The 13347-nt window shown below is 37.4% G+C and overlaps 1 protein-coding gene across 1 annotated transcript in view; it reads right to left on the bottom strand.

Annotated features, from left to right (window-relative positions):
- The window catches only part of CCDC171 (coiled-coil domain containing 171), a 338249-nt gene that overhangs the window by 288242 nt on the left and 36660 nt on the right, over positions 1–13347 (bottom strand). Inside the window, exon 7 of the mRNA XM_063080963.1 lies at positions 314–460. Within this exon, the coding sequence (XP_062937033.1) occupies positions 314–460 (147 nt within the window). The remainder of the gene's footprint in view (positions 1–313; positions 461–13347) is intronic.

Below are 13347 nucleotides of genomic sequence, written 5' to 3'. Positions count from 1 at the left end.
TTAGTATTACTTTTGTCAGTTAAGACTTATATACACAAAATATTTTCCCATGTTGCTTCTTCAAACAATTATTCTCAAATTTCTCAGATATTCCATGAGAATTGTTAAAAATGAACAGATTTTTTAAATTAGGGACAAAACATAAAATACTTTACTTAGATACAAAAGTTTTCAAAGACACTACATATTCAATATAAATAAATGCCCCAGAATTAGTTTTATATTTTATTGCAGAGTAAAGCTTTCTCTAACTTTAAATCACTGAATAGATAACATATACTCATATATATTATAAAACAATGAGAAAACATACCTCAAATTCTTTTCTAAGACGTTCTTCTCGTTGAGTACTAAATTCAAGTTCATTTGTTTGTTGTCGTAAAAGGTCAGAGCAGTCCATATGTTCTGTTTCTAATTTTTCTACTTTCTTGTGCATATTTTGTACAGCACTATCTTGCTCCTGAAAAATAATTCATTTTTGCATCAATAAAGTTTATAAGACATCAATGACTAAAAGTTACTCTATAGAAAACAATAAGTAACTAAATCTTGTGCTTCAACTAAATCTGTTTACTACATACAACCTCATAATAACAGGTTAACTTAGATAGGAAAGAGAGGCCTAGATATTTTTCAGGAATATTTCAGAATATACATGTGTTAAAAAAGCTACTGGAGTTTTACAATTTAAAAAACTGGTAATACATATTACAAATGAAAATGTGTATAGCATACTAGAATGTTATGCTAATTCAAATGACCTCTGAGGGTATTACATAATGTAGTAACTCAACTGATATATATAATATTTTAACATATTTAGTAATACAAATATATATTGTTCCTTTGTGTGATAAGGAATGATTAGCTTGAAAGTCCAATGATGACCTTTGAGAGATTTTCCTGTGAGCTCATGGTACTTAAACTACATGCTATAGCTCTTAAAGTTGCATCCACTAGATGGCTGTGTTTCATTTCCTATTCAGTTTTCAAAAGGTTTCCAAACCTTTGCTGTACTATTGAAAGAAGAATAGCTTCAGGTAGTCTTCTACATATAACTCTCAATCTCCTCTTCTAACTAAACTAGAAACCAGAGTTGAATTTTACTGGAAGTTCAAACATAAAGTTAATATACATATCAAAGGTATTTTCCACAGTATCTAATCTAGATCATGGTTCTCGCTTAAGACCTTTAACAAAGCCCTCATTCCCACCTTTCCCTTCCAGCATAATCTTATTCGTGGACATATACACATATATATTTATACACGATTCCAAGAATTCCTAGCTACTCAGAAGAAATTATCAGAATCTCAGTGAGTGTGGTATAAACATCAAATACAATTCTCTATCAAAAAATTGTAGTTTGGAAAGTACCCAGCAATATAGTCTACAGTCAAGGGATCAGAAACAAATTTCAATTCAGTTCCTTCTTTCTACATCCTAATTCACAAGATTACTATTCAGTAGCTGACCACACATGAACTCCTAATAATTATTTTCATCAAGTGATAGAAACATCTTAATATATAGAAGTTCATCTACTTACACATTTTCAATCTTTAAACAATCATACATAAGAAAAAAGCTTTATATCAAAGCAAAAGTGTGCCAACACAACGTACAGCCAACACATAGTACTCAGAAGTTTTTATAATGACACTCCTGATTTAGGAACAAATAGTATCATGAACAGCCTTATGTAATCTAATTTTATCATAAGAGTACTTTCATATATGAGAGCACTTGTAAGAACATTAAGCACTATACAAGTATAAGATTATTATTCTACACAATAATTCCCCCTACTTCAAGTAGTCAATAGTACCAGTACTAATTCAAAGTCATTGTTAAATTATATGCTTTCTTAATCAACAAATATATAATCTCCAACTTTCACCCAGTTAGATACTACATATACTTTAAAATGAATAAACAGCAATTTACAAGGTTAATCACAAAGTAAAGCAAGTAATTTGCAATAAAAACAAAACAGAGTCTAATGAAAAGATGCTTATCTCCTACTTGATGGCAATTATTTCATGCGATATTTATTAAACAAAGTAAAAGAAATTATTCAGGAAGTCTCATGTGATTTATTTACAAGAATAACTGACTTGTGATCACATGTTACTGATAAATAGTATAGAAAGACAACATGTAATCATTCTAAATCTCATTATATCAAAGACCAAGCCCATTATTCCATGAAAGTTTAAATTTAATCCTATATTTTTAAAAATCTGGAAAATAAAAGGCCAATCAGTTATGTCTTATGATGTTTATTTCAGTGAGATCTTACCTTTATGATACTTGGCCTATATTACTTGCCAAATAGCTTTTAAATAGGGTATTTCAAGAGACAGATAAAATTCTGACCTAACAAATGCAGACGTCAAGTAATCACTTAATATTATGTGATAATTTACAATTCATTCTTGGATATAGACATAAATACACACACACATTTTTATAGAAAAAGTTGCTTTCCTCAAATAGAGATTTTAAGGAATTCTATTCAAGAGCAAAGATATTTAGAAATTCTATATCAAGAAAATGTAATTAAATTAAATGATTACATTGAGTTAAAATTACATTGATTTTCTAAATCTTTCTATACACTTATTGTATAAAGTTTACCTTTATTAAGCTTCACTACATATAGTTGACTAATATTTTGTGTGATATTTTTGCATGTATATTCATGAGTGAGATTAGCTATAATTATCTTTACTTGTATCCTTGTCAGTTTGATATCAAGATTATATTATCAAGATTTTTCCATTCTCTGAAGGAGTTTATGTAAGACTGGAATTTTTTTGCTCTTTAAATTATTTGTTTCTTTTTATTCATTGGTAAATCAATATGGGCCTGGAATTTTGACACTGACTCAATCTATTTAATGATTATAGGACTATTCAGCTTTTCTACTTTCTACTTCTTAAGTTAGTTGGAGAAGGGTGGAGAATTTTATATAGATATATACTCATATATCTGTTTCAATATATATCCAGCCAAATAACCTATATCCAGCCAGATAACCCTAGAGTGAAGATCCTGATTGAAAGGCGTCACCCAAACACTCAGAGCTTCTCATAAGCTTTTTAGTCCCTCACTCTTAAACATGAGAAAATGTGATATTTGAAAAATTCCCCAACATGAAAGATGAAGTCTAAATCAAATGGGGAGGAAGGGAAGCAACCTGGGAGAAATAGATATGTAAATAAAAGAAAACATCAAAATATCCTCACAGAACATAAGCAGCTCTGGAATAGCAGAGAAAGGATCGCCAAAAATCCTTTCCTCCATAAAAGCAACAAGAACACTGGCAAAAATTGCTAAAATCAAATTTCTCATAACTCTGGAAATTTAAGGCTTGCAATAATCCAAGAAGCATTTATTCAAGAAAATCATCTCAATAATGGTGAGATCTGTGGCATTTTAACTTGCATTATTCCCATCCCCTCCCCACCAACTCCTGATAGCTATGAAAATCAACAGCCTCAGAACAGTAGTAGCTATGACATCCAGCAGCCTAGCTGCTGCTCGGGGAAAGAGGACAGAATGGGTTTGGAGCTCCCCAAAATCCTATCCACAGAGAACTGGCATAATTTCACCTGTCTAGAAGCTCTTTTCTCAGGATTTGTCTTTATTTAACCTAACACGGACCTCACACTGTGTGAGGAGTTAGTGGCAACTGTTTAAGATCTCAGCTGTCTGGGACAGAGATACCAATTGGGGCTAACAAGCAGCTGACCAAAAACCTTAAAAGAAAAAACTAGGGAATAAGATGCCCATCTTATTATCCATAAGGAGATCTGAAAAGTTCTGACGCAGTACTGGAATCCAGAAAGTCATGCAAGTGCAGGACTGTGCATATGCCCAGGAAAGACCTGAGAAGGCCCCAATTTCTCATCTCTGGTTGACCCTGAGACCCTGTGCAAGCAAGCAGGACGTAAAAACTAAGGCAAAGTTTTAAGTTTTAAATCTGCCTGCAGAAGCACTGATTACATATCCCAACACACAAAGAAACCTTAGCAAAGGTGAGGAGACTTATTTGTTCAAAGCATTTAAGGAAATCTCTGTTCAATCATCAGCTGACCATTTGCAAACCAGGCAGAGACTACTGGCTGCATGTGACAAAGAATACAGACTACAGATTTAGACCAGAAAAGTCCCAATTAACAACATGAAAAGATGTTCAACATCATTAGTCATCAGAGACATGCAAATCAAAACCACAATGGGATACTATTTCACACCTACTAAGATGGCTATAATCAAAAAGACTGATGATAACAAGTGATGGCAAGGATGTAGAGAAAGTGTTCATACACAGCACAGCAGCTTCAGAAAACAGTCTGTCACTTCCTCAAAAAGTTAAACATAAAGTTACCACGTGACCCAGAAATTGCACTTCTGGGTATATACCTGATGGAGTTTGGATGTATTGTCCTCCCAGAACTCACCGAAACCTGATCTCTAATGTGGCAGTTTGGGTCATGGGGGCGGATCCCTCATGAATGGATTAATGCTCTCCCTGGGGGAGGGGGATTATGTTTATAGGACCATGGCACCTCCTCTCTCTCTCTTTTGCTTCTTCTCGCCATGTGATCAGCTTGTATCTGCCACTTTCCACCATGAGTTGAAGCAGCCTGAAGCCCACGCCGATGCAGCCATCCCAGAATCGTAAGCCAAATAAACCTCTGTTCTTATAAATTACCCAGTCTCAGGTATTTCTGTTACAGCGATACAAAACAGACTAATACAGAAAAGGGAAATGAAAACCTATGATGATACAAAAATTTGTACACATATGTTTATGGTAGTACTATTCATAATAGTCAAAAGGTGGACACAACACAAATGTCCATCACCTGATGAATAAACTGTTGTATACCCATACAATGGAATATTATCTTGACATAAAAAGAAATTAAATATTAGTACATGTTACAACAGGGATGACATGTTACAACAGGAACAACGTTTTCAAGCATAACGCTAAGTGAAAAAAGCCAGACAAAAGTCTACACGTTGCATTTTTCCATTTATATGAAATGCTCAGAATAGGAAAACCACACAGAGAGAAAATAGATTAGTGATTGCCAAGGGCTGGCTGGAAGGCAGGAGGGAAATGGGAACTGACTGCTAATAGGTGCAGGGATTTTGCAGGGGATAATGAAAATTTTCTGAAATGAAATAGTTGTTATGGTTTCACAACTCTGTAAATATACTAAAAACTACTGAACTGTATACTTTAAAATGGTGGATTTTGTGGTATGTGAATTATATCTCCATATATCCTCAAAGAACTAAAGCAAGACCAACATTCTATAAAAAGGAAACATTTGAAAAACAAAAAATAAATCCTGGAAATAAATAACATTAAAGGATAAATGGAAAAAAATCAAAAGAAAGATTAGGGAGTTTCAAGATGGCGGCGGCTGCGGCGGCTGGCGCGGAGTAGCTGAGGTGGAAAAGGTGGCCACTGGGCCTCAGGCAGCCGGGAAACTTGTGGACCTTCCTCTGGCCATCTCTTAAGGGAGGACTGCTGCTGCTGGCCGGTCGTGGGGGCTCAACGCCACTTTGCCCCCGGCAGGAGAGGCTGCCTCATTTACAGGCAACAGCTTTGAAGTGTGGAGCAGGAAAAGAACTGATTCTTAGCTGCAAAAGCGAGTCTTGAAACAGGGAACACGGCGCCAGGGCTGCTGTGGATGCAGCCAGGATCCCGGAGGCTGGGGCCGCACTGAAGGCGGCCAGCTGCCCTATTCAGGATTCGAGGTTTCAGGCCGGCATTAAAGAAGATTCCTGGGAGCGCCCGAGCGGCGCCGCAACTGAACAGCCCGAGGCGGCAGCGCCGAGAACACGGAAGGCAACAAACCAGAGACAGAGCGAGCGCCCGACCTGGCACAGCACTGTGAGTGATCCCTGGCACAGCTCTGTTCGGGGGGTGGATGCCCACGCGGCTCCCGCCTGCACCACCATGCCACTCACTGCCCCAGTGCTGCCTCCATTTTCCCAGGTGCGGGCAGCTCCGCCCTGCTCGGCCATCACTGAGCCCATTTGCTTGGCCTGGCGCGGGGCTTTCCGGACCCTGCGGGCCGGCCTCCTCTCCCACTCCCTCCGCGGTTCTCTGGCGGGGCTGGGGGTGTGGGGCGTCCCGACCAGTGTTGGGAGGGCTAGGAAGTACGGGAGGGCTAGGAAGTACGGGTGGGCCGACTGTCACTCCACCACACCCTGGACTCCGGCCCGGTAAACTTCCTGTTACTGGGAGGCAGATACCATCTCTGTGACCACCAGTTTGGAAAAAAGCCTAACGAATTTCTGGTTGGGAATAGTGTGGTAGGAGAGTTCCAAGGTCCGCTTGAACCTGCCGGAGAGCAGGCTGCAGGCGGGCACTAGACTCGGTTTATACCGGGGGGATACAAAGGTGAACAAGACCCGAGAAAGATCTACACAGTGCTACAAAGGCACCCAGAGAGACCGGTCGTCTGTGCCTAGCAGAAACCTGGTAGACTTCCTGGGCGAGGCGGTGCTGAGCAGGGTCTTGAAGGCCCAGCTGATAGACGAGGGGTGCAGAAGACACACCCCAGCCCAGCACAGTGTGCACAGAGGGGGGAGACGTGCGGCCAGGGAGGCGGAGACTCGACAGAAACCACACACCCGGTGGGGTCGCCACTGCACGATCTAACAGCCTGGGTCAGAGCACACCGAACGGGGAGAAGTCCTGTACAGAAAGTGAAAGCTCAACAGAGATCACACACCCTGTGGTACGTGATCCACCAGCCCAGCAGAGTACAAGCTGACCAGAAAGGTGGATCCCCGGAGAAGCCCAAGACCCGAGGCAACCACACACACAAGACACTAGAGGCCAACTGAGCAGTCACGGCGGGAGCCATACCAAATTGGCAACCACAGCAACATCCTAGTCAGTCATTAGTCTCAAACCGGTGGACTGTGAAACCCCCTGCCACAATGAATAAACACCAAAAAAAAGACACCAGAAATACAAAAAATCAAGAAAGTACACCACCAAAAGTTAATAAATCTCATACTCTAGATCCTATAGAACAAGAAGCCCTTGAAATAACTGACAAGGAATTTCGAGTGATAATTCTAAGGAAACTGAATGAGATACAAGAAAACTCAGCTAGACATCATGATGAAATGAGGAAAAGTATACAGGATCTGAAAGAGGAAATATACAAGGAAATCAATGTCCTGAAAAAAAATGTAGCAGAACTTGCTGAACTGAAGAAGTTATTCAGCGAAATAAAAAACACAACGGAGAGTTTAACCAGCAGGCTTGTCGAAGTTGAAGAGAGAACCTCTGAACTTGAAGATGGGCTGTTTGAAATAACACAAGCAGACAAAAAGAAAGAAAAAAGAATCAAGGACATGGAAGAAAATCTGAGAGAGATATCAGACAACCTCAAGCGCTCAAATATCCGAGTCATGGGTATTCCAGAAGGGGAGGAAAATGGAGATTCCATTGAAAACATATTCAACAAAATAGTGGCAGAAAACTTCCCAGGTATAGGAAAAATCACAGATCTTCAGATCCAGGAAGCTCAACGATCTCCAAACGTATTCAACCCAAAAAGGCCTTCTCCAAGACATGTCATAGTCAAATTGGCAAAACTCAGAGACAAAGAGAGAATCTTAAAAGCTGCAAGAGAGAAGCGTCAAATCACCTAGAAGGGAGCCCCAATCAGGTTAACATCAGACTTTTCATCACAAACCCTAAAAGCTAGAAAGGAATGGGATGATATTTTCAAAATACTAAAAGACAAAGATTGCCAGCCAAGAATACTCTACCCTGCAAGGCTATCCTTCCGAAATGAGGGGCAAATAGTATATTTCTCAGACAAACAAAAACTGCGGGAGTTCACTACCACAAGACCACCCTTACAAGAAATCCTCAAGGGAGTACTGGGTTTGGTTCCTGAAAAATAACTACCACTGCCATAAAAACCTAAGAAAAATCTAAACCCGCTAGTACAATAAAAATGGCATTCATGAAGAGAAAACAAGCTAACAAAAACACTATCTACAACCTAAGGAACCAACAAACAAAGAAACCAAACAGTAAATCAGAAAGCAAGGAACAAAAGACACCTAAGACAACCAAACAACCAATAAAATGCTAGGAATAAATCAACACCTTTCAATAACAACTCTTAATGTTAAAGGCTTAAATTCCCCAATTAAAAGACACAGACTGGCTGACTGGATCAAAAAGCAGGACCCAACTATATGCTGCCTACAAGAGACCCACCTCACCCATAAAGATTCACACAGACTAAGAGTGAAAGGATGGAAAAAGATTTACCATGCAAACAGAAAAGAAAAACGAGCTGGAGTGGCTATTCTTATATCTGACAAAATAGACTTTAAACTAAAAACCATAAAAAGAGACAATGAGGGACACTACTAAATGATAAAAGGACTGACCCATCAAGAAGACATAACAATCATAAATATGTACGCACCCAATGTTGGAGCAGCCAGATTTATAAAACAAACTCTATTAGACCTAAAGAAGGAAATAGACACTAATACCATAATAGCAGGGGACCTGAACACTCCACTGTCAATATTAGACAGATCATCTAGGCAAAGAATCAGTAGAGAAACACAAGATCTAAACAAGACTCTAGACCAATTGGAATTGGCAGATATCTACAGAACATTCCACCCAACAACCTCAGAATATTCATTCTTCTCATCAGCACATGGATCATTCTCCAGGATAGATCACATATTAGGTCACAAATCAAGTCTCAATAAATTCAAAAAAATTGGAATTATCCCATGTATCTTCTCAGACCACAATGGATTAAAACTAGAAATTAATAACAAACGAAACTCTGGAAACTATACAAACACATGGAAATTAAACAGCATTCTACTTAATGACATATGGGTCCAAGAAGAAATCAAGCAGGAAATCAAAAAGTTTATTGAAACTAATGAAAACAATGGTACATCATACCAAAACCTGTGGGATACTGCAAAAGCAGTATTGAGGGGAAAATTTATTGCATTAAATGCTCACTTCAGAAGAATGGAAAGATGGCAAGTGAACAACCTAACACTTCACCTTAAAGAACTAGAAAAACAAGAACAATCCAAACCTAAAGTTAGCAGACGGAAAGAAATCATTAAGATCAGAGCAGAACTGAATGAAATTGAAAACCAAAATCAATTCAAAAGATCAACGAATCAAAAAGTTGGTTTTTTGAAAAGATAAATAAAATTGACAAACCATTAGCATGGCTAACAAAAAAAAGAGAGAAGACTCAAATAACAAAAATTAGAAATGAAAAAGGCAATATTACAACTGATTCATCTGAAATACAAGGAATCATTCGAGACTACTATAAACAACTATACGCCAACAAATTTGAAAATCTGGAGGAAATGGATAAATTTCTGGACACACACAAGCTCCCAAAACTGAACCATGAAGACGTAGAAAATTTGAACAGACCAATAACAATAAAGGAGATTGAAGCTGTTATCAGAAGGCTCCCAACAAAGAAAAGCCCAGGACCAGATGGATTCACAGCAGAATTTTACCAAACATTCAAAGAGGAATTGACACCGATTCTGTACAAACTATTCCAAAAGATTGAAAAGGACGCAAATCTCCCAAACTCATTCTATGAAGCAAACATCATCCTGATACCAAAACCAGGTAAAGATATAACCAAAAAAGAAAACTACAGGCCAATATCCTTGATGAATATAGATGCAAAAATCCTCACTAAAATACTAGCAAACAGAATACAGCAACACATACGAAAAATTATTCATCACGATCAAGTGGGATTCATCCCAGGGATGCAAGGTTGGTTCAACATACGCAAATCAATAAATGTGATACACCATATTAATAAACTCAAACACAAGGACCATATGATCATCTCTATAGATGCTGAAAAAGCATTTGATAAAGTTCAGCACTCATTCATGACAAAGACCCTCTATAAGTTAGGTACAGAGGGAAAGTATCTCAACATAATTAAAGCCATATATGCCAAACCCACTGCCAATATCATCCTGAATGGGGAAAAGCTGAAAGCTTTTCCTTTAAGAACAGGCACTAGACAAGGATGCCCACTCTCAACACTCCTATTCAACATAGTGTTGGAAGTACTAGCCAGAGCAATCAGAGAAGAGAAGGAAATAAAGGGCATCCAGATTGGAAAAGATGAAGTCAAACTGTCCCTGTTTGCAGATGACATGATCCTATATATCGAACAGCCTAAAACCTCTACAAAAAAACTGTTGGAATTGATAAATGATTTCAGCACAGTAGCAGGATACAAAATCAACACACAAAAATCAGTAGCATTTCTTTTCTCCAATAGTGAACATGCAGAAGGAGAAATCAAGAAAGCCTGCCCATTTACAATAGCCACCAAAAAAATAAAATACTTAGGAATTGAGTTAACCAAGGAGGTGAAAAATCTCTATAATGAGAACTACAAACCACTGCTGAGAGAAATTAGAGAGGATACAAGAAGATGGAAAGATATTCCATGCTCTTGGATTGGAAGAATCAACATAGTGAAAATGTCCATACTGCCCAAAGTGATATACAAATTCAATGCAATCCCCATCAAAATTCCAAAGACATTTTTCTCAGAAATGGAAAAAACTATTCAGACATTTATATGGAACAATAAAAGACCACGAATAGCCAAAGCAATGCTCAGCAAAAAAAATAAAGCTGGAGGCATAACACTACCTGACTTTAAGCTATACTACAAAGCTATAATAACCAAAACAGTATGGTACTGGCATAAAAACAGACACACTGACCAATGGAATAGAATAGAGAATCCAGAAATCAACACACACACTTACTGCCATCTGATCTTTGACAAAGGCACCAAGCCTATTCACTGGGGAAGGGACTGCCTCTTCAGCAAGTGGTGCTGGGATAACTGGATATCGATATGCAGGAGAATGAAACTAGATCCATACCTCTCACCGTATATTAAAATCAACTCAAAATGGATTAAGGATTTAAATATACACCCTGAAACAATAAAACTTCTTAAAGAAAACATAGGAGAAACACTTCAGGAAATAGGAATGGGCACAGACTTCATGAATACGACCCCAAAAGCACGGGCAACCAAAGGAAAAATAAACAAATGGGATTATATCAAACTAAAAAGCTTCTGCACAGCAAAAGAAACAATTAAAAGAGTTAAAAGACAACCAACAGAGTGGGAGAAAATATTTGCAAAATATACATCTGACAAAGGATTAATATCCAGAATATATAAGGAACTCAAACAACTTTACAAGAAGAAAACAAGCAACCCAATTAAAAAATGGGCAAAAGAGCTAAGTAGGCATTTCTGTAAGGAAGATATCCAAATGGCCAACAGACATATGAAAAAATGCTCAACATCACTCAGCATCCGGGAAATGCAAATCAAAACCACATTGAGATACCATCTAACCCCAGTTAGGATGGCTAAAATCCAAAAGACTATGAACGATAAATGCTGGCGAGGCTGCGGAGAAAAAGGAACTCTCATACATTGTTGGTGGGACTGCAACATGGTGCAGCCTCTATGGAAAATGGTATGGAGGTTCCTTAAACAATTGCAAATAGATCTACCATACGACCCAGCCATCCCACTGTTGGGAATATACCCAGAGGAATGGAAATCATCAAGTCGAAGGTATACCTGTTCCCCAATGTTCATCGCAGCACTCTTTACAATAGCCAAGAGTTGGAACCAGCCCAAATGCCCATCATCAGATGAGTGGATACGGAAAATGTGGTACATCTACACAATGGAATACTACTCAGCTATAAAAACGAATGAAATACTGCCATTTGCAACAACATGGATGGACCTCGAGAGAATTATATTAAGTGAAATGAGTCAGGCACAGAAAGAGAAATACCACATGTTCTCACTTATTGGAGGGAGCTAAAAATTAATATATAAATTTACACACACACATACACACACACACACACAAACCGGGGGGGGGGGGGAAGAAGATATAACAACCACAATTATTTGAAGTTGATACAACAAGCAAACAGAAAGGACATTGTTGGGGGGGAGGGAGAAGGGAGGGAGGTTTTGGTGATGGGGAGCAATAATCAGCTACAATGTATATCGACAAAATAAAATTTAAAAAATTAAATAAATAAATAAATAAATGGACATGGCTAATCAATAATACAATAATAAGTAGAAAATTGTTTGTATAATTTGTGTGTGAATTCCCCAATGGATTGCATTAATTAATGTAAAACATTTAGTAAATTTATTTCTAATCAATGCATTTATGTATGCGATTTTCATGGAAAATATTCTCAATAAAATAATTGTTCTGGTTAACTTAAAAAAAAAAAAAAGAAGGATTAGGAGATAAAATTTATTTATTTATTTATTTTTGTTTGTTTGTTTGTTTGTTTTATTTATTTATTTTTTAATTTTTTTTTTTCGGAGATAAAATTTAGAAAATACCCAAGAAATCAAGAAAAATATAAAATGAGATGGAAAATAGAAGAGAAAAACTGTAAGTTTTTAAAGTATTTATTAGTTTTACCATGGTTAATTTTTTCTGTATAAACATTTTCCTTTTCAATGTTTTTTTACTCAACAAAGTTATTTCATATAATTTTTACTATAGTTTGTATTTATCATTATAGTTTGTGTTTTCACCAAATGATATATAAGTAAATTTACATAATATACATTATAAATTTTATAAAAGGATACATATATACGCATGTATAGATACAGAGATTTAGATATAATCAGTTGGTCCATGAGCAAGTTATCAGCAATCATCCTCAGATAATCTATGTCCAAACTGCTTACCATTCTTAAAACTCTTCTTTCAATTCTGATACAGCTCAGTTGCCTCTATGGAATGCTTTGCTTAGAATTTACTGCCAATGCTCTTGACCCCTTCGATTATAAATTCACAAACTAAAAGGCATTCCACTCCAAAAGCCTCTTTAATTAAATAATGTATAACTTCAACTAAATTGCTTCCCCCAGGGACAATGGTGACTAATCTTTCATACGTGGACCAGACCTATGGGTAGAACCAGTTGCCAATTTCCACAGTAATATGATATGCTTCAAATACGTGTCTTCAAAATCAATGTAAAATAAGTTCCAGTTGTTTCACTCTATTTCAGCGGAGTCACCTTCCCTTGGTACCAAAATAGTAGAGTCAAAACCTCCTGTTTCTCCTCTTTGTGTATAAGTTGATAGAGACATCTTCTTTAATTGCTTCTATAAACCACATATTTTATATCATTAAGAAAAATCTAGGGCCGGCCCCGTG

This window comes from Cynocephalus volans, chromosome 16, assembly GCF_027409185.1.
Source record: "Cynocephalus volans isolate mCynVol1 chromosome 16, mCynVol1.pri, whole genome shotgun sequence".
Classification (NCBI taxonomy): Eukaryota; Metazoa; Chordata; class Mammalia; order Dermoptera; family Cynocephalidae; genus Cynocephalus; species Cynocephalus volans.
Note: the sequence above shows the minus strand (reverse complement) of the source record. Positions and strands in the feature narration are given on the sequence as shown.